Source organism: Anolis carolinensis, chromosome 4, assembly GCF_035594765.1.
Source record: "Anolis carolinensis isolate JA03-04 chromosome 4, rAnoCar3.1.pri, whole genome shotgun sequence".
Lineage (NCBI taxonomy): Eukaryota > Metazoa > Chordata > Lepidosauria > Squamata > Dactyloidae > Anolis > Anolis carolinensis.
Window position 1 is genome coordinate 13,615,958 of NC_085844.1, and position 21,067 is coordinate 13,637,024.

Sequence of the window (21,067 nt, forward strand, 5' to 3'; positions counted from 1 at the left end):
GGACATGAGAGAAGCCTCCCACAAAGATGGTAAAACATCAAAAAATTCAGGCGTCCCCTGGGCAACGTCCTTGCAGACGGCCAATTCTCTCATGACAGAAGCTCCTGACACAAAAAAACCCCCCAAAAAACCCCATGACTTAATAAATCTCTCTCTCTCCTGCGTGTGAACCTTTTCTGTAGATTTGCAATCGGGTTTCTTTACAGAACAATATTGTCAGTATCAATGCCATTTATTTCGCATTTCTTGAAGTTTTCAAACCATTGATGTATGGTTTCAATTTAATGCAATCATTATAGCTTGTCAATGTTTTCCTAATACCTATGAGTCAACACGTTCACTACGATCAAACAAAATTAGTGGTTTAAATAACTCTAATTTGCTCCCTGAGGATGCATTCAGATGACCAACTGTGTTCAAAATCAAGTTACAATAATTATGGTAGACACATTAAATCATCAAAACATACGTAAGTGTTGACTTGCCAAATTCTCATTGATTTAGTTAAGCTAACAATTAAACATAGGACCAAGCAATGCATATCCTCATAGCCAAAAGCATTTTTCTAGTGACTTGATATTCCCGCTCTAGAATTATGTTTCTCTGTTATGTGGAATTGATTCATAGCATGCATGGATGCAAAGGGGGAGATATTTGGAAGACCAGCAAAAGTGATTATTTGTGCAGTACCAGCCTGCTGCTTTAGTGTTGCATAATAGCTTGGAGATTAGCAGCCATTTTTAACTCCCACATCATGCTGCACTATTGTGCTTTTGCAAAAATGCAGCCCGGGGTGCATCTACACCAGGGGTCGCCAAACTACGGCCCGCGGGCCACATGCGGCCCGTCGGAGCTATTTATCCGGCCCGCGGGGGCAGTAGCTCCCTCCTCCTCTGCCAAGAAAGGTGTGTGTGGCAAGGAGAAAGAGGAAAAGGCCTTTCCCTTCTCCCTCACCCCACGTGCACCTTTTCTGCTGCCACTGCCGCCAAGGAAGGAGCATGCAGGGCGAACGAGGAGGCAGGGAAGTTGAGTGCCTTTCTCGCCTCGCTCGCCCCGCGCACTCCTTTCCCGCCGCCGCTGTCGAGGAAGGAGTGCGCGGGGCGAGCGAGGAGAGAAAGCCACTCACCTTCCCTGCCTCCTCGCTCGCCCTGCGCGCCCCTTTCCCGCCGCTGCCGTCGTGCACTCCTTCCTCGACTATCATTATTACTATCATTGTATGACACAGCAAACAAGATAGATATGTTGGATTTCGTATCACAAAATCACAAGTCAAACACTTCCCAAGTGTCTAGGACTGTGTGATGTATTTTCGGATGATGTGCGCAGATCCCATTATTATTATTATTATTATTATTATTATTATTATTATTATTATTATTATTATTATTATTATTATTATGTGACTGTCAGGGGTGCTTTCATTATGTTTTGTTGCACAAAAGCAAAAGGGGTTTGGACTAGATGGCCCAAGGGGTCTCTTCCAACCCTCTTTATTATTTTGATGATGATGATGATGATGATGATGATGATGATGATTATCATTGAGGCTGTATTTGTTCCCTTTTTGTTTGTTTTTTTACTTCATAATAAGATATGTGCAGTGTGCATAGGAATTTGTTCATAGTTAAAAAAAAAAACCACTATAGTTCGGCCCTCCAACGGTCTGAGGGACCGTGAATTGGCCTCCTGTTTAAAAAGTTTGGGGACCCCTGATCTACACTGTAGAATGAATGCAGTTTGACCCCACTTTAACTGCCATGTTTTACTTCTATAGAATTATTGGAGGTGAAATTTGGTGAGGCACCAACACTCTTTGACAGAGAAGGCAAAATATGTTTTAAGCAACAACTCCTGTGATTCCATAGCAATTAAATAGAGGTAATGGCTCCTTCCAATATTCCATGGGATGCAGTGGTAACTCACATGTCAATGGGGCCATGAATCCATTTTGAGTTTTAAATAAAATCCGGATAAGTTGGGAATTTGATTCAGTGCTCTGAACAGTCTGGACTAAAGTCAGGATTGATTCGCCACCACTTTGGTTGTATTTTCCTGCACTTGACTGTGTATCCCTGCATGTTAGGGGGTTGGACTGGATAGCTCTTGTGGTCTCTTCCAACTTCATAATTCAGAGATTTAATATCAACAATTTCATAGTATCATAAAGTCGGAAGGGGCCTCATGGGCCAACCCTCTGCTCAATGCAGGATCTCCAGCTAATGCAGTCTATTTTTTAAAACATTCAGAGTATGAGACCCCAGCACCTCTTTAGGCAATTATTTCCATTGCTGTACCACTCTTACAATCAAGATGCCATCTACTACTGATTAAAAAGGGCCAAGGATCTGCAGTCTTTACATATCATAGTATGACACACAAAGCCTTTAAGAGGCTTTTGCAACATGTCATGTCAACCACTCTACATATAAACCAGTTCTTTGGAAACTAATCTGGACTGGATGTTCATGAGTAGTTCAATACCTAACCTTTTTGTGGGAGCAGAAGTGTGGATAATGCAGGGAAAATGCAAACCTTTTATGTGTTCAAGAGCCTTCAAATCATTTCCCATTACAGTTGTCAATGAGGTTTATCGGCACGGTCATATAATGCAGTTTCAGTGATCAATGTAGACACAGGCCCATCTACACTGTCATAATCCAGATTATCTGCTTTGAGATGGATTATATGGCAGTGTAGACTCATATAATCCAATTGGGCACAGATTATTTGCTTTGGAAATCTGGATTATATGGCCGTGTGGATCCAGCCTCATATAATAGAATTCAAAGCAGTTAAACTGCATTATATGAGTTTACACTGACCACATAATGCAGTTTCAAAGTGCATTATATGGCAGTGTCGATGGAGCTAAGAGTCCTTCCACACAGCCATAACCCATCATATCAAGGCAGATAATCCACAATATCTGGTTAGAACTGGGTTATCTGTGTCCATATTATCTGGGTTATCTGCCATATAATCCAGTTCAATGTGGATTTTATACGTCTGTGTGGAAAGGACCTTAGACACACTCCAGACCACTTCTTGAGATGGCAACACATACAATATTTCAGCTGGTTTGACCAATGGTAGGAGATTCTGAAAGCTGTCACCAAAACAACTAACATTTCAATGCTCTAAATCGGGCCTTTTCAGCCTATGGCCCTCCAGGTGTTTTGGACTTCAGCTCCCAGAATTCCTGACCATTGAACTAAGTGGCCAAGCTTCTGAGAGTTGAAGGCACAAACACCTGGAGGGCCACAGGTTGAAGAGGCCTGATCTGAATGGTCTGTGGCTTCTTGTGGTGCCTGATACTATATCTCGGGCTCAATCAAATCTTCATTACTTTCCATTGCTTCTGGGATTGCTTACCAAAAACCATGCAACACAAATGTCTCCTATATTTATAGCCGTTGATATCTTAATAAGCAACAGCTCTTCACTGGGCAGATCTTTCATCTTGAAGAGACTCTTCGAAAAGAATGCTTGCAATGTAAGGCTTGGCTAGACTTGGCAGGAAACATGACCTCATTCTCTGGCTGCGTTTCCTATTGCATAGCCTGTTTTCAAAAAGAAACAAGCAAGCTTTTCGGCATCTCCTCTCCTTTCCATCCAAGTCCCCTTTGCTATTCAGCTGCAGGAAGCACCATCAACAAGCACTGGACAGTTGCAATCTACAGTGAAAGTCTAATTCTGCAGATGGAGAAACCGCTGGTTTACTTTTGCAGCGGGGAAGATGGCTTTACCAGGTCTGGGCAATTTGATATAAAGTTTTTTCTTATATCAGATTTTGTCGGATAGCTTAGCAAAGGATTGTTCCAACTAATAGAGGGGCTTTTGTGTGTATTGCAGGTCTATGTAGAGTAGAAAGATTCACAGTCACTCAAACCTAAGGGGCAGGCTATCTCACATGGTCAATTGACTGAAATGGTGAAAAACTGGACTATGACTTTTCAATTTATAATGAAATGAGCAGTGCAATCCTTTTCACATTTGGAAATCCATCTCACTGTATCAAGAGGGATTTGGAAATATGCCCCACTGTATCCAGAGTGATTTTATCTCCAGCCATGTATGTGCTAGAATGATTATAATAGTCCTAATGAAGTTTTACAGATGTATTAATTGTCTTTCCTTTTTGGTTGCAAAATGAAAAAGAAATAGAAAAATGCATATCAGCTGTTGCTAAGTGTCGTGAAATCAACTTATATTGACTCTATGAATGAGAAACCTCCAACTTCCCAAACCAACTGCCCTGGCCAAGTTTTCCCAATTCAGGACTGCGGCTACTTTCTTTGACTCCGTTTACTGTGGTCTCCCCCTTTTCCAATTACAGTAGAGTTTCACTTATCCAACATTCTGGATTATCTAACGCAGTCTGCCTCCCGCCTGGATCCACAGCTGTTTCTCTAGGCAGCAAGGACTGAACTTTTTACAGATTTGATTTTTGGCAAAGTTGTTACTTTAAGTTCATTTTATGCAATTCTATCTTGATTTGTAGTCAATTTTTTTCAATACATTGAGATGCTTTGGTGCTAATTGGTAAATACAGTAATTACTACGTAATGTTACCATGTATTGAACTGCTTTTTCTATATATTGTGAAACATGATGTTTTGGTGCTTAATTTGTAAAATCGCAACATAATTTGATATTTAATAGGCTTTTCCTTAATCCCTACTTATTATCCAACATTTTCGCTTATCCAACGTTCTGCTGGCCCGTTTATGTTGGATAAGTGAGACTCTACTGTACCTTCTTACTTACCAAATAAGATATCACTTTAGTGTTCTAAGGTTGTAACCTTGATTAGCTTCTGACACAATAAATAAAGTGTTCTAAGGTTACTTTCTTAAAGAACACTGAATTGAGGAACAGCAACAAGTTACCTTTTGAATCTTATAACAAGTGAATGAATTACCTAAAAGAAATAACATCCTATGTCCTGCACATGCCTAATCAGTTAATGCAGTTAGCATTTTGAGACCAAGGGCACTTTCAGAATGAGGAAGGCTTTAGAACAGAATCAAGAACCTCCTCCTATTCAAAACAAATCCAGGAAGTTGTGATAGATCAGTGTAGCAATGCTTTGTGGTGTACATAGAACATATTTACTCACCAGAGCTAATCAGTAACTCAGAGTAGCACAACCATCGCCACAGAATGGTTGAACTTCAAAACAGTATTTTGCATAAGGGAAACCCAAACTGTACTCAGAAACTGCACACAGTATCTTTTTCCCTATAAAATAATTATTTATTTTGTATTGTTAGCTGCAGGGTATCCAGTATTAAATAAAACTGTTCCAACACAAAAGGCATATAAGCAACCATGATACAAAAATATGTAGTTTTAGAGACCATCTAACCATCCAACTCTAACCATCCATCTACATATCAGTTTATGTGTTTTTACTTACAATATTTTAAATTTACAGTAGAAAAAATATATTAAATTTTAAAATCTAAGTCCTAGTTGTGTGATATTATATATGATTTTTAAATTTCATTTTTGTGGGTATTTTATGTGAGGTCTTTTACATCCAATGCACAAACTAAGGGCCATCATTTCTTGCCTGGAGTACCATATGTTCACCACAGCACCACCTACATATAGTCTTCTTCGAAAAAATAAGTAGACTTGGCCATCCCATATGACCAAGCAAACCAGAAGTAGTAAAGGATTTTCTTCACAAAAGTCTGTGTGTCACCAAACTCCGATTCGCCGATATGGGCGGTGACTGTGTTCAAAATACATGAAATCTATAAGGAAGACGGCTCCAAGTATGACGGCTTTCATTTTAATGTCAAGGTCCATGGGAAACTGGACCCCAATGTCATCAGCATCTGTAAACATTTCCTTCACGAAGCCACCCCACAGCTTAGAGATTCTGCCAACATTTGATTCCTCATCCAGTGACATCAGATCGAATGGAATATCTGACCCACAGCTGAATACAATGCAAGGCCCAACTATTTTAAGTATATCCTGTTGGGCTTCATTTTGGAGAGTGAATTTAGGCAGACAGAGGTCCCAGTTTTGTATAACATACCCAATGGGAGTGCCAGGTGGGGCCTGGACTTCGAGCTTTTGCAAACAGCAAGGATAACAACACTTGGAGCACCTAAGCGGCCGTGTCAACTGGATGATTTCTTGGCCCAAGTTGTTGAAGATTTTGATGGTGAACGGCCGTGCTGCTCCCAACCAAAACAGGGTACAGAAGTTGTTCTCCTCCAATGCATAGTACACTCGTTGACCAATGTCATTTTTTATTTCGTACCGGTTACATGTTTCAAAGCTAGTTATAATTTCCAGAATCTCAATCCTTTGATGAATCAACAGTCGATCAATCTGTCTTAAATATTCCAATCCGGGAGGACAGTCAGGCAAAGGAGAAGGAGCAGGCATCCAAGGTGCGTTCTCCAGATGAAAGGGGTAATCTTTGCGTAATCCATAAGGGTTGATTTGGGTTTGGTTGGTTGTTGGTTCTAAAGTTCCCAAGTAACGTGGTCCAGATGTATAAGTAGATGGTCTACGTTGTTGTGATGGTGATGGATGCCTAGATGTGGTTGCAGGTATATGTGGCTTCATTGGTACACATCAGCATACAGCTGCTCCTTGGGGAGTTACACTGTTCTCTCAGCATGCCTCTTTCTCCTTACCCAACTGAAGTTCTTCAATGTTTTCTTGTACTGAGGACCATTCAACCCAATGAGCCTGAAGCCTTTGATGATAGAGCCACCTCACTGGTAGAACTTAGTTCTAGATATCAATGGGCCCTATTGTTAGGTCACAGAGTTCAGTTGCTACCACTGTTCTCCGGAAGGTGAAAGAGAAGTGGGAGGGACATAGATATGGATCTTCATAGACAGATGCAAAACTTAATGCTACAGATATAGCATTAGAGTCCGAGAGAAGTGAAACACACAAATGAATGTGAGTCCTGATCTGGAGTCCAAAACAGCCTTGAAGCCCACTTCAAAGGGGCTTGGACTGAGAACTGTTTTCCACTGGGTCTTTTGAAGACTGTCATTATTTTGTGTATCAAAAAGGAGCGGGGAAAGTACAGGTACTATATAGCCCGGTTAATGAAGTAGATGTGTTCCTGGGCTTTATTTCTTTAACATAATACAACAGAATCCACAAACATGTGATATCTAAACTTGTTTGTTGATACAATTTGAAGTCAAGAAGGAGGAAAGTGGGTTCTTAGTATCTGCTGGACTTTGGTTCCAGGACCTTTGTGGATACCAAAATCCAAAAATGCTCCAGTCCCATTATGTACAATGCTGTCAACGAAGCCAAAACAAAGTTGATCACAACAACATATGTTATAGAACTCCAATATATAGAAGAAGATCTACAAGCCACTCTAATCACCTTTGCAGAAGCATACAAAAAGCTTGGCCTCTCACTGGACATGGAGAAAACCTACGTGCTCTATTAGCAGGCATCCAATCCCTCTGCAACACCAGAAATACAGTTTAACAATGTAACATTAGAAAATGTTGATCATTTCTGTTACCTTGGCAACCACCTATCCACAAAAATCAACATCGACACTGAAATGCAACACCTTCTGAGCTCTGCGAGTGCAGCATTTTTTGAATGAAACAGAGAGTGTTTGAGGTTTGGGACCAAGATGCTTATTTATAAAGCTATTGTTCTCTCAATTCTTTTATATGCCTGTAAAATGTGGCCCATCTACAAACAGTCCACTTCTGGAACAAGTCAATCATTGTTGCCTCCCAAAAATCCTGCAAATCTCTTGAGAAGACAGACAAATGTCAGCGTTCTGGAAGAAGCAAAGACCAACAACATTGAAGCAATGCTCCTACACCATCAACTCCGCTGGACTGGCCATATTGTCCAAATGCCCGATCACCATCTCCCAAAGCAGTTACTATACTCCCAACTTAGGAACGGAAAATGGAATGTTGGTGGACAGGAAAAGAGATTGAAAGATGAGCCTAAAGCCAACCTTAAAAACTGTGGTATTGACACTGAGAAGTAGGAAGCCCTGGCCCTTGAGTGCTCTAGCTGGAGGTCAGCTGTGACCAGCAGTGCTATGGAATTCAAAGAGGCATGAATGGAGGGCGAAAGGGATAAATGTGTCAAGAGGAAGACATGTCGAGAAAACCCTTGTCGGGACCGCCTTCCATCTGGAAACCAATGTCATCACTGCAAAAGAACATGCAAATCAAGAATAGGTCTCTACAGTCACCTACATACCCACCACTAAGACCCTACACTTGGAAGGCAATCATACCCGGCCGTGAGTGATAGTTTATGATGATATACAATGCTGTAGTTAAATGGTGTGCCTTATATAAAATGGCAAAATTAAGGCTTGCTTTTTGGAATTTGTGTGAGGGAAAGAGGCGGTGGAGAAAGAAAAAGAGTGGGAACTATTTCCAAGCCATGGATGGTTGAATCAGTGGATGAAGAATCTAAAATCAGGACAGTAAATAAAGAGCAGCATTCAAATACCAGGGGAATTCCAGATAGCAAACAATCAGGGCTAGCTAACGCCGCCCAACAAACAATCCCCCCAAGCAAGAAGCAGCCAGGCTTTGAAGCTGCAAGGCCATTCAGTACTAATCAAGGTGGGCAGTTGCAACATGCACACTTGCCTCTAACAGACAAGAGTTCTTTCTCCCACCCTGGACATTCCACAGATATATAAACCCCACTGCCTAGTCTCCAACAGACCTCACAACCTCTGAGGATGCCTGCCATAGATATGGGCAACACATCAGAGAATGCTTCTGGAACATGGCCATATAGCCCGGAAAACTCACAGCAACCCAGAATCCATATAGTCTGAAAGATATAATTGCACTTGTCTGTTAGTATGTAGTTTGTTCTCTCTCTTTCTCTCTTTTTCTCTCTCTCTCTGTTGTAAAATGACACCATGGTGAGTGTGCCAGTAACTGTGGCTTCATTCAAATGGGGCAAGAACAATGCAGCCAGCTTCGACAGCTTCATAGAATCATAGTGTTGGAAGAGACCTCATGGGCCATCCAGTCCAACCCCCCGCCGAGAAGCAGGAAATTACCTTGTGTGAAAGTTTCAGTGAATCTAATCAAGTCCTATTCCACTTCTTTGGAGCTCTCAGGATTACCTGGGAAGGTATCCCACTGGAGCATTGCAGCACACCAAAATACCTGGGAGTTACTCTGAACCATGCTCTGACTTACACTGCTCGAATATCAAGAAAAAAGTGGGTGCTAGAAATAACATCATATGAAAGCTGACTGGCACAACCTGGGGATCACAACCATATAGCTGCCCTTGTGCTTTGCAACTCTGCTGTTGAATACACATACCCAGTGTGGAACATATCTCACCATGTTAAAACAGTGGCTATGTCCCTTACTGAGACATGCAGCATTAAGACAGGATGTCTACGCCCTACACCGCTGGAGAAATGATACTGTTTAGCTGTTATTACACTACTTGATATCTGCCAGTAATAAAAGGAACAAGGCATTGACATCTCCAGCCCATCCTCTGTTTGGGTATCAGCCAGCATGCCAACTCCTTCAATCACTTCCTAACAACAGCTTCCTAAGATCTACAGAGATACTCACAGGAACACCTCAGTAAGCGAGAGTCCAAAAGTGGCAGGTTAAAACCCGGAACCTCAATCAGTGACTGATACCGGATGAGAAACTCCCCCCTGGGCATACAGAAGACTGGGTGACTTGGAAGGTGCTGAACAGACTGTGCTCTGGCACCACGAGATGCACAGCCAATCTGAACAAATGTGGCTACAAAGTGTGCGTGTGGAGAAAAGCAAACCACAGACCACTTACTTCAATGCATTATGTGCCCTGCCACATGTACAATGAAGGACCTTCTTACAGCGTCACCAGAGGCACTTGAAGTGGGCAGCTTCTGGTCAAAGTAAATTTAGTATAATGCCAAGTTTTTGACTTTTTTGTGGTTATTTTTATACACCATAGCTGTATTCTCAATTCGCTTCTGACACAATTAATAAATGAATAAAAAATTCCACTTCTTGAAAAACAAGGGGTAATACATACTGTAATAGAATTTAGTAATACGTAATGCTATACGTTATCAGAGGGTGATTGTAGCATAGCAGCTAAACAGTTGAGGTGAAAAACTGATCAACATGTTGAGAAACAATATGGTATAGCAAATACAATATTGAAGCAGGGCATGGGAGATTTATATCCAAGACTCTCCAAAGACACTGGATGAATGTGTTGTCGAAAGCTTTCAGAGCCGGGATCACAGGGTTGTTGTATGTTTTCTGGTCTGTATGACCATGTTCCAGAAGTATTCTCTCCTGACGTTTCGCCCACATCTATGGCAGGCATTCTCAGAGGCTGTAGCCATGCCTGCCATAGATGTGGGCGAAAAGTCAGGAGAAAATACTTCTGGAACATGGCCATACAGCCTGGAAAACATACAACAAGACTGGATGAAATTCACTGCCTGACTTTCACCAGTGACCTCTCGGTCAGACTGACCTACCTTACAGTGTTGTTGTGGAGCTGAAGTGGACAGAAAACCCATGCATATCATCTTGAGCACATTGGAGGAAAGGCAGGTTATACATTTTATTTATTTATTTATTTATTTATTTATTTATTTATTTATTTATTTGATTTACAACATTTATACCCCACCCTTCTCACCCGAGAGGACTCAGGGCGGCTTACAAAAATTGGCAAAATTTAATGCCCAAAAATGCAATCATAAAAACAGAACAATACATACAGAGCCATTAATAACGTTGTTGAAACACATTATACAAACTTTTAAAATGTATATATAATTAATTCCATTCGTCCAAGATTCTCATGCTTCATCCTTAAATCAGGCCATGTCAACTTTATCATGTAACAGATACATAAACAAAATTGGAACATTTGCTTGTTTCAGAATGTCTGTGTGCTTGATACTGTGCGTTCAAGCTTGATGTTCATTAACCAGGGGAATAAATTTGACTGGTGGAGACAGCATGGTGTAGTAGTTCCAGCATTCAAATCCTTGCTCGGCCTTGAAATCCGCTTAATGTTGGGCAAGTCACTCTCTCTGAGCCTGAGATGAAGGCAATGGCAAAACTTCTGAACAAATCTTGCCAAGAAAACCTTGTGATGGGGTCACTCTAGGTCAGTAAGGACTTGAAGGCACACAACAACAAACCTCATTGCAAACGGGAACGCTCCTTTCTGAATAAACTCCATAATAGCAGGCTGGACTCAGCATAAAACCATGACCTGACTTCAGCCCACCTTGGGAAATATGCATATTAATAATACTGACCTACCTTGCATGGTTATTACTGTGGTTGCTGGGAGGAAGTATATTGAAAGCCATGAGCAATTTCAAAATGCTATTACTGTTCATTTGATAAGTGGATACATGCTCAGGTCTAGACCTTTTAAACATTTTCCTTTCCATGGATGTTGGCTCAATAAAGATTACCTGTAAATTCAGCCTCAATGCATTATCTCAGTGGAGTTCTGTGGTTTCTACTGAGTCTTCAGCCTGTGCAAATGTTAATGTCATGAGTACCAAACAATAAGCAACCCACGGATTTGAATAAAGCACTGTATGCAGACCTAAAGATACCTGATTTCCCTTTGGATTGCAAATGAATAATATTGATTTACCTCTGGCCATGCATGGCTACAGCCATTAATCAGTAAACACTGTGTAAATGCTTGCAAGGCAATCATTTAACACTGTAGTATATATCAACAAAGTAACCCAGTGAATTATTTGTTCACAGGGCTCCTGTTAATCTACTTTTGACATGGCTAATTATACTGTTTGGTTTTTGTAAAGGGTGCATTCTGCTTTAGGAAAATCTCAGTATACACTTGCAATCTTTGCAGTACACACTTGCAATATGCAGAATGTGTGGGTATATTGTTAATGATGCAATAGTAAAATATATTCATATGAATCTAGGGTTACTGTATTTGAAAAGCAAGAAAGAGAACAGATATGCCAACTGATTACTTCAAAAAACTGATCGTTATGCTCAGTCTTCACTTTAAATACTTCTACTAGATAAGCCGTGATAATTGATACTAGAACTACAGTATAATCGTGGTACCTGCAGAAGTGGTACCTGTAGTTTCATTTACCCAAAACTGGTGAAATATATCCTCTCTAGGCATTTTAAGGCCCTCCGGGTGATTCTATAGCATATGTCTCATGGAAGATATTTAAAGAGATATGCTGGAAGATCTAGTAATGCTTAGAGAGATGTCCTCTCTGGGAAATTCCTAGGTCTTCCAGCACAACTCTATGCTATGCTTCTTCAGGAAGACATTGGTTCAATAGGTTCACTATTGTGGCTTTGCGTATCAATGCAAAGTCCTGCAACAAATCCCCACAAAGTCCTCCAAATTCCCACAGATTTGGAGGCAGTTAGCCATCTGAGAAAACTGTATTGAACAAAGGATGTATATTGATAACAACTGGAACACAAACCAAAGTTTGTGTGCATTGAACAATCAGACAACAAAGGTGTCACTCTCTGTGCCAGTTATGTGGACAACTTTGAATTTTAGAGCATTTCAGATTTCTGGATAAGGGATACTTAACTGTAACAGTGGAACCTGTATTGGAATCCAGTGCAGGCAACTATAAAGTAGACAAATAATCTTCTCTGTGTTGAAATGTTGATTGTTATCACTTTTTATCCAGCAAATTCTCAATATCATAGCCATTTCCTTGGAAAGCTATGACATGTTTCCAATATTTCTCATGGGGAAGCCCTCCAGCCTTCTGAATAAATTCCTGTTAGATATAAATGTCTGTATCTCTGATGGTTTGAGCATTGGGCTACAGCTCTGGAGAGCAGGGTTTGATCCTTCACTGAGCCATGAAAACCAATTTGGTAACCCTAGGCAAGGCATTGCCTCTCCACCCCAGAAAACACTGTAATAGGTGTGCTTTAGGGTTGCCATCAGGCAGAAATGACATGAAGGCAAACAATAAAACTTCTGAATAACACACACCTCTATGAATCCTCTCTAAGCCAGAACATAAGTACAAGAACCAAGAAGATCTTCTCTTAAGTCTCCACCAAACTATAGGCTCAGTTCAAAAAAAAAAAAAAAGAAGAAGAAGAAGAAGAAGAAGAAGAAGAAGAAGAAGAAGAAGAAGAAGAAGAAGAAGAAGAAGGAGAAGAAGGAGAAGAAGAAGGAGAAGATTGTGGGAGATTATCAGATTTTCAAAGTGTCTTCTGAGTAGCAGGCTGGCAGCTGTTATTTAAGACATTTCCATGGATTAGCCTTTACTTCTTGCCTCTCTTCCCTAAACCTGAAAGCCATAATGAATCTTAAAGAGCTCAGAAACAAAATTATTGTTTGGTGATGGAAAGTTGACTGTGGTCCTTTGCTTAATGTCTGCATCACTTGTTGTTTTCTGCCAGCTAAAAAGAGATGTGTGAATGAATAACAGGATTTTTTGCTTTGTATTCTTTAGTTATTCAGATGCTCTTCTGGATCATGGATGTTGCTCTGTCAATTCATGTGTGGGTTGTGCCCTTGCGTGTCGCCGGAGTCCGCGGCTGTTAACCAATGGCTACTATGTTCTCACAGAGGATAGCTTTCTGTCTGATGAAGAGGGGAATATTACACTGAGTCCATCACAGACAAGTGTCACTTATAAAGAAAAGTTGGTTAGGTGTGTACAACTACCTAGATATCCTCTATTTGGGGAGAAGGTGTGTTCTGCTATTTTTGAAAAACGTAGCTCCTCTTTCCATTGTGGGAGAGCCATTGTCTTGATGTGGTTTGAGTGTTGGACTACAACTCTGGAGAACAGGGCTCGAATCCTCAATCTTCTCTGAAAATCCAGAGTGACCTTGGCTGAGTTATACACTCATGGGATGCATCTACACTGTAGAATTAATATTACTTGACACCACTAACTGCCATAGATTTGGAATCATGGGAGTTGTAGTTTTACAAGTTCTTTGGTTTTCTGTACCAAAGAGAGCTGGTATCTCACCCAACTACACATCCCGGGATTCCATAGCATTGACCTATGGCAGTTAAAGTGCATTAATTCTGCAGTGTAGATGCAGTTTGCTACAGTGAGATGAGCATCCTAACCAGTCCCATTTGTAAACTTATCTATAGTTTGGTGATTGTTTTTGAAATTAAATTTTAAACTGCTGTCTACCTGGACAGTGTAGAGTGTTAAAAAAATAAAATGCAACAATTAAGGAATGCTTAAAAGATAGCAAAAATGGAGCCAAGATATACTGTAATTAGCAAAAGAAAATAGTTTATTGGAATCTAAGTAAGAATTCATTATAATCTGAGTGAAGAAAAATTGATTAAACAATCTAAAATCTTTGCAAAAGATCGATTTTGTACTTACATTCTTTCTCTTTTTTTTATCATTCCAGAATATTTAGGAAGAGAAGGAAAATCCGCAAGTCCCTTGTTAGTCTTTTCAATGTTGATGCTTCTAATCCCTGGTTGAACAGCACTGCTTTAGAGTCACCTCATGCGGAGGACACTTGGTCCGAAGAAGGCAGCAAGATGGATGGCATCTGGGATTATGATAATGCTGGCCATGTTGACCATGGTAGCTAAGAATATTTCATACTTAAAATTCTATAGTAATGGATGACCAGTTCCTTTGATGTATAAATATGGCTGAGCATGAAATAAGGACTCACAAGTGACACAAGGGTTATGGTATTTTAAAAAGTCAAAAAGAAATGCATTTATTGACTGACTACAGTCAGTCCTCCACATTTATTATGGTCTATCTGTGAATCTCTAGGTCATCTAGCCCAGCACGGGCAAACTTTGGACTTCAACTCACCAGCTGTTAGGAATTGTGGAAGTTGACATCCAAAACACCCGGAGGGCCAAAATTTGCCCATACTTGCTCTAGAACAATCTATAATGAATAAATCTTGCCAAGAAAAATATTTGCTTGGTCCTTCTTGGTGTCACCGTGGATTGGAAATGACCTGAAGGCACGCAGTAGTAACTAGATCAGGAATAGTTTTAGGACCAAATCCAGCACAACAAAGACCAACCCAGGACTCTGAGTAGATTTCAGGAACAGAGAACAGACCTGTAATTAGACCAATAACAAATTAATAAAAAATGTTGCATGTGAACAATTGAGATGAATGTATAATTAGGCTCAAGAAGTCTTTCTGGAAATCCTGTCCTTCAAATACTATGGTTGGCTGCTTCATGGGACAATAGACTAGTACTTTGGAGATTAGTATATTTCCTGGGGAACAGAGACTAGAGGACCGAGGAACTGGTTGAAGGCTGCTTCAGAGACCCTTCTTGTTACTCAGAGACATATTGAAAAATCAAGCATCAAATGGGTAGGATATGAAATCTGAGGCAATGACGCCAAATAGAAATAATCAAACAAGCCAGAATAGTCAGCTAACTTCAAACTGTAGTTTTATATCCTGGGTTGTTCTGAAGCCGGTAGCAATACTTTCCTAGTCCAGACCCAATGGAAAACTATTCTCTACTAGAGAGTTGAGTTTATTCCTTCTCTATTATTATTATTATTATTATTATTATTATTATTATTATTATTATTATTATTATATACACAACAAGATTAATACACAGCAAACAAGATCGCTGGCTGTTGTATTGGAACACATGTCGGACACTCCCCAAGTGTCTAAGACTATGTGATGCAAGTGCCAATCACCACTGGGACCACCTTTACTGACTTGTGGCAAAGTCTTTGCAGTTCGATATTTAAATCCTCATATCGCATAAGCTTTTCCAGTTGCTTCTCATCGATTCTGCTGTCACCTGGGATGGCAACATCAATAATCCATATTTTGTTTTTTTTTAAGTGATCATGAGAGCAAGAGTTATTATTATTATTACTATTATCATACAGAGGAAAGGGAGGAAGCTAACACAGCTGATAGTCAATAGAATGATGAATGTCTTCCATATTTTAATATAAAGTTTAGGAGAGGCTGGAGCTATACTGTCCTATATCCCAGGATTTGATTCCAGATTATCTGCTTTGAACTGAATTATATGAGTCTCCATTGCCATATAATCTAGGATAATGAGAAAATCTGGGACCAGATCCTGGGATATAGGGCAGTGTAGAAGGACCCAGACTTACCAAAGTTCTGAATTCCATCCCCAGAATACTCTCACAAATGTTTAATTCCCACATGTCTTCCTTCATTCTTCTCTATCATTTAGATTATTTTAAGAATTTCCCAGCTTTTCTGTTAAGACCAGGCATGGGCAAACTTCGGTCCTCCGGGTGTTTTGGACTTCAACTCACACAATTCCTAACAGCCTACCGGCTGTTAGGAATTGTGTGAATTGAAGTCCAAAACACCCAGAGGACCGAAGTTTGCCCGTGCCTGGTTTAGACCATAGAGCTTTAGCATTTTCAATCACAACAAATAACCTTATGTGACATTTTATAGGAATTGCTGATGCTGCATTGAGACACACAACTCAGAGGGCCGAAGGACATTGTGCCGCTCCAGGCAGATCCCCTCCTTTGAAAGGTCTGACTTTTACAAAATCCAGACAGCAACACCATTCTCCTTGCATCTTTCGTTTGGCAGAAAAAGAGTGCTCCTGTGAAAAAGCACTGAATTCTTCTGGTGAGTTTTAAAATGTTTCCATTATTACCGAGCTATATTTACACTGTTCTTTGTTTTTAATATTATTCGCTGGTTTGAATCTCTTTTAAGAGAGAAAAGTTGACATATGCCTATGGTATATGTGTGCTACTTGTCCATTGCTTTTCTAAAGTCTTCTCAAAGTGGAAGATGCCACACGAATATTAAATGACCTTTAGCTTACTGTTGATTTACCTCTGATTTTGTCAGCCTGCTCTTTTATAATGAAACAGCCTTATTTTATTCCTATCTGTCTGCTTATCTATCTAATTAGCTAGCCATTTATGCTGTGCCATTTTAATGCTCAGAAGCGTTTGCAAGAATAGAAATAGAACAGCATCAATAACATAGAGGAGATGCTTCCTCTAACAGCTGTACAGTTGTGTTAGACGTGGTTGAAACAAAAGCAGAGGGATTAATTAGCTTGCTTCTTGGGTTAATTCTGCTTAAGAGGCCAGTATGATTTAACCTCATTTATACAAACATGTAACTGGAGTATTCATTTCCCATTAGCTTCTCTTTTTTTTACAAACCTTCTTGTTCTGGAGGATATATACGCTCAACAAGGCCTGTTAAATCTTCCGATTAAATTGTATGGTACACTTTAGCCTTCAATAATCTGCTCTGTGGCCAGAATTAGATGGTTATGTCAATGGGTTAAGGAATATTAACACAATTCCAGACTAGGCAGACTTTTGGTATAACTCAGCATGGCCCTTCGTATGTTCTTATTCTTGTACCATAACTTTCATGCCCATTTGAAGGAGAGGATTCAGGGGCTCGGAGAAGCCAATAACAGAAATGGTAAAAGGCCTTAAAACCCTATGAGAAGCGGCTTAAGAAGCTGGGTAGGTTTAGCCTGGAGAAAAGAGGCTTAAAAGAGGACATGATAGCCTTGTTTAAATATTTGAAAGGATGTCACATTGAGGAGGGAGATACCTTGTTTTCAGCTGTTTCAGAGACAAGAACAGAGAGCAATGGATTCAGATTGTGAGAAAAGATATTCCATCTGAATATTAGGAAGAACGTCATGTTAAGAGCAGTGAAATGTGCTGTTTCTAGTGGAATATCTTTCTCTGGAGGTTTTTCAAAAGAGGCTGGATGGCTATCTGGCAGGAGTGCTTTGATTGTGTCTTCCTGAATGGTAAAAGTTGGAATGGATTACCTTTGTGGTCTCTTCCTACTCTGTGAGTCTACATTTCTCACAATATAGATCATTGAAGGAGAAAATATGGGCTTCGGATATACTTGGACTACCATCCCCATGATTTGTCACCACTGGGGACTGATGGGTGCTGCAGTTGGGTTATTTGGGATTGACATATTTTGATATATTAAAAGTATTAATATAAAACATATTAATATAAAATTATTATTTATCGTTTAAAATTGATTTTCTTATAAACCACCCTCAGACAGGAGCAGGCATATAAATATTTTAATTACAAATGAATAAAATATAAGGCCTCTTCCTGTTCATGGAAAGATGTTACCACTAGAAGCATGAAAACAATACGTCCATTAACTTTTGGTCTCTCATTCAAATAGAGTCTACTGTAATAAGAAATGAGCTCTACCCCATGATCCTGCTGTCCATGTGTTTGATCATTTCTCTCTGTGTAAGGTAAATGGCATTATATATAACACTTCTCATATATAAATCCATATAGTGTTTGGAATCCTGTTGGTATCTTATGTTTGTGTAGATTCCCCTACAGAAGTGTTTTTGTGTTGGAGTCTCCTTCTCCAACATAAATAGAGGCTGAATGGCCATCTGTCGGGAGTGATTTGATTGTGTCTTCCTACATGGCAGAATGGGGTTGGGATGGATGGCCTTTTGGGTCCCTTCCAACTATATAATTGTATGGGGAGGGAAATTCTCAGCCTCACAATTTTGTTGTAGCCTATTCTATATATCATGTAAATATTAGTGAACAACGTGGTCTTGAACAGGTAGTGTAGGCCATTAGATGTATAAGAGACTGCTAGACCTGTTTGACTGATGTTCAGCGATATCAAGATTTGTGGATCCTGTTTTGGCAAATATCTATAGGACCTTTAGGACTCTGCTACTGTTGGAAATGGCAACCTGCTTCAAGCCTCCACTAGTAATTTGTTATGTATATACTTCAGATTGCTTACTCTATTGCACGTGTGTGTATTGGTGTGCAGTTTTCCTTAACTCTATGTTGTGGGAGGGACTGCAGACCACATGACCATATCTGGGATTGTTCAGGACTCAGATTCCATTTTTGAACAGTATGCTTAGAGATTTCAGTAGAAATGTATGTATGCTTTAGACTTCAGTAGGAACAGTATACTTAGATGTATGCTTTTAGAAGACTGTAGGAACAGTATGCTATACAGAAACTATTAGACTTTCTAAGAAAGATGCACTGTGTTACCTACACAGAGATAATACTTCAAATCCTATCTGTAACTGGATTGATATGCAAAGTACCTGTATGCTGAATACATGAAGTTTGTGAGTAAACCAACTGTGTTACTTTTAAAGAAGTCTGCTTATTTTTGTCTCGTATTAAACCAAGATGTTTTAAGGGAGAGTAGATGTTTTTGGGCAACTAAAAGAACATTTCTGAAACTCTTCTATATACATATGTGTGTGTGTTTTTTGTGCACTGGCATATCTTTGCCCTGACCATTCAAAGAGATATCTGGGTGCATCAGTTTAACAGCTGAGAAAGCTAATTGCCTTGCATGAATGCCATTTCCCCAAAAGGTTATGGAATCATTTTTTCAAAAGGTTGAGACTTCTATGATTTCCAAAGATCATAAAATCTCCAAAAGGTTGTGGAGATTTCCATTTTCCAAAAGCTACTGCAGCTGGAATTGGACCCTTGGCTTGAAACTGACAATAAAAGTATTCTTGTGATTCCAGATTCTTCTTGGGAGTGTTCCTTCCTGCTCTGCTAACCTGCTCACTATTGGTCATCATTTTGATTTGTAAGCCAACTTTTCCTTATTCTCCGGAGATGGTAATTTTGCATATTGCCTTCAAAGGATCTAATTCTCCAAAAGCGAGATCTTTGTGATGTGCCCATTAAAGTATTCGTGTTATTGCCATTCATGTTAATAAAGCTTTTAACTGTCTGAAGTTTTAAATGTTATATGGAAAAAAAGTAAGAATTGGTCACAGACTCACAGATTTAACAAACGTTCTTTATGAAATTGCTACTTGTGGATTGAGAGAACGGGGTATAATGTCACTGTAGTGATGAAATCACTCCAGCTTTTAGTTTGAACTCTAAATGCATTGTTTGAGCTGCTAAAACTGATTCCCAAAATAAGTTAAGTACCTTGGATAGTTCCTGAACTGATTCTACCCATGGATATTGGCACCATCAATTGACACTGCTCCTTCCTCAAGAGTGGCTGAAAATTATTTATTTGGCTTGTCTTTTTTCTTTTTAAAAAGGGTCATTACTCATGTATATATTTATGTCTTTAGTTGTGCTTTGGCATAACTGTTTCCCACCTCTTTTCCACCAGGTTCACCAGCGGTTTTGTGCAATTCCCCGGTAAATATCAACTATGGTCCTTCTGTGCATCCGACATAAGATAGTCATCACATTCCTTTGGGAGGTCATTTCTTTTCATATTATTCTGTAATCTTTTCATTGGAAAACATTGTTAAAAGTGATTTAACAAGCTACAATTTTGTTAAGAATTTTCACAATATACTAGCTTGGAGAAGCCATTGTGTTTTAGAAAAAAGCCTACTTCACAAGAATGTTGTAAGATTAAAAGACCACGCAAGGAAGAAAAGAATACACATATTTGATAAATAATGATGCCAAGCATATAGTCCAGCTTTGCCAAAGTTATTCTATCCTTGGGCTATTGTGTTTTCAATGTAGAGAAGATCACGTTTTTTGTATTATTTATCTGATATACCTGTAATTCCATAACCCAAGGAAGGGCAGATTTAAGTATGGGAAATCTACATCTGAATATATTACCAGAATCTCAATACCAGGTGACAAATACAGCTAGAAATAAAATATTACTGCACTCAGAAATATATTTTGATTATTAAAACTGAACCGAGCTCATGAGTCTTTCCATACACAAACCCACTCTTGGATACCTCCCGTCCCTGCTTTATTTTTTTCAAGGTTATACATGTTTTGGAGTATCCTTTTATTGCTGCTGAATGTAATCAACTGGAAGGAAGAAAACTTTGGCAGTATACTGCCATTCACCCAGCAGTCTATCCATAATCTAGATTCTGTCCTTGAATATGAGCTCCACAGGTAGACGAACAAAGGCAAGCAAAACTCCCTGTTTAATGATTCCCAAATTCCCTTTAGAGCCCAAAAGCCTAGAGATTTGGGGCAAGAGTCATCTACAAATCCCCTCCTAGCACCACAAACACCAGCCACTTTTAGTCTT

At 39.6% G+C, this 21,067-nt stretch overlaps 2 protein-coding genes across 3 annotated transcripts; one reads left to right on the top strand and one right to left on the bottom strand.

Annotated features, from left to right (window-relative positions):
- The first annotated feature begins 3,311 nt into the window (after window positions 1-3,311).
- tmem71 (transmembrane protein 71) lies at window positions 3,312-20,694 on the top strand. Of its 2 annotated transcripts, XM_016992742.2 has the most exons (7): window positions 3,313-3,749; window positions 13,480-13,680; window positions 14,411-14,592; window positions 16,454-16,636; window positions 18,203-18,278; window positions 19,554-19,618; window positions 20,165-20,694. In XM_016992742.2, exons 1-7 carry the CDS (start codon window positions 3,523-3,525, stop codon window positions 20,230-20,232), a joined length of 1,002 nt encoding a protein of 333 aa, XP_016848231.2. In that variant the 5' UTR covers window positions 3,313-3,522; the 3' UTR covers window positions 20,233-20,694. The 2 variants fall into 2 exon arrangements, with proteins under 2 accessions (XP_016848232.2, XP_016848231.2); XM_016992743.2 differs by lacking the exon at window positions 13,480-13,680 and having other exon boundaries at window positions 3,312-3,749.
- LOC100552849 (phospholipid scramblase 1-like) lies at window positions 5,231-6,750 on the bottom strand. The gene has a single exon (XM_062980018.1). The coding sequence runs from the start codon at window positions 6,589-6,591 to the stop codon at window positions 5,707-5,709; it is 885 nt and encodes a 294-aa protein (XP_062836088.1). The 5' UTR covers window positions 6,592-6,750; the 3' UTR covers window positions 5,231-5,706.
- Window positions 20,695-21,067: the final 373 nt, after the last annotated feature.

Bases quoted from the DNA above. Each gene is read 5' to 3' on its own strand.
- LOC100552849 (XM_062980018.1), bottom strand. From the start codon at position 6,591: ATGAAGCCACATATACCTGCAACCACATCTAGGCATCCATCACCATCA.
- tmem71 (XM_016992742.2), top strand. From the start codon at position 3,523: ATGACCTCATTCTCTGGCTGCGTTTCCTATTGCATAGCCTGTTTTCAA. The intron at 18,279-19,553 runs GTAAATGGCATT...TTGTGATTCCAG, and splicing joins ATCATTTCTCTCTGTGTAAG to ATTCTTCTTGGGAGTGTTCC. The intron at 19,619-20,164 runs GTAAGCCAACTT...CTTTTCCACCAG, and splicing joins ATTGGTCATCATTTTGATTT to GTTCACCAGCGGTTTTGTGC.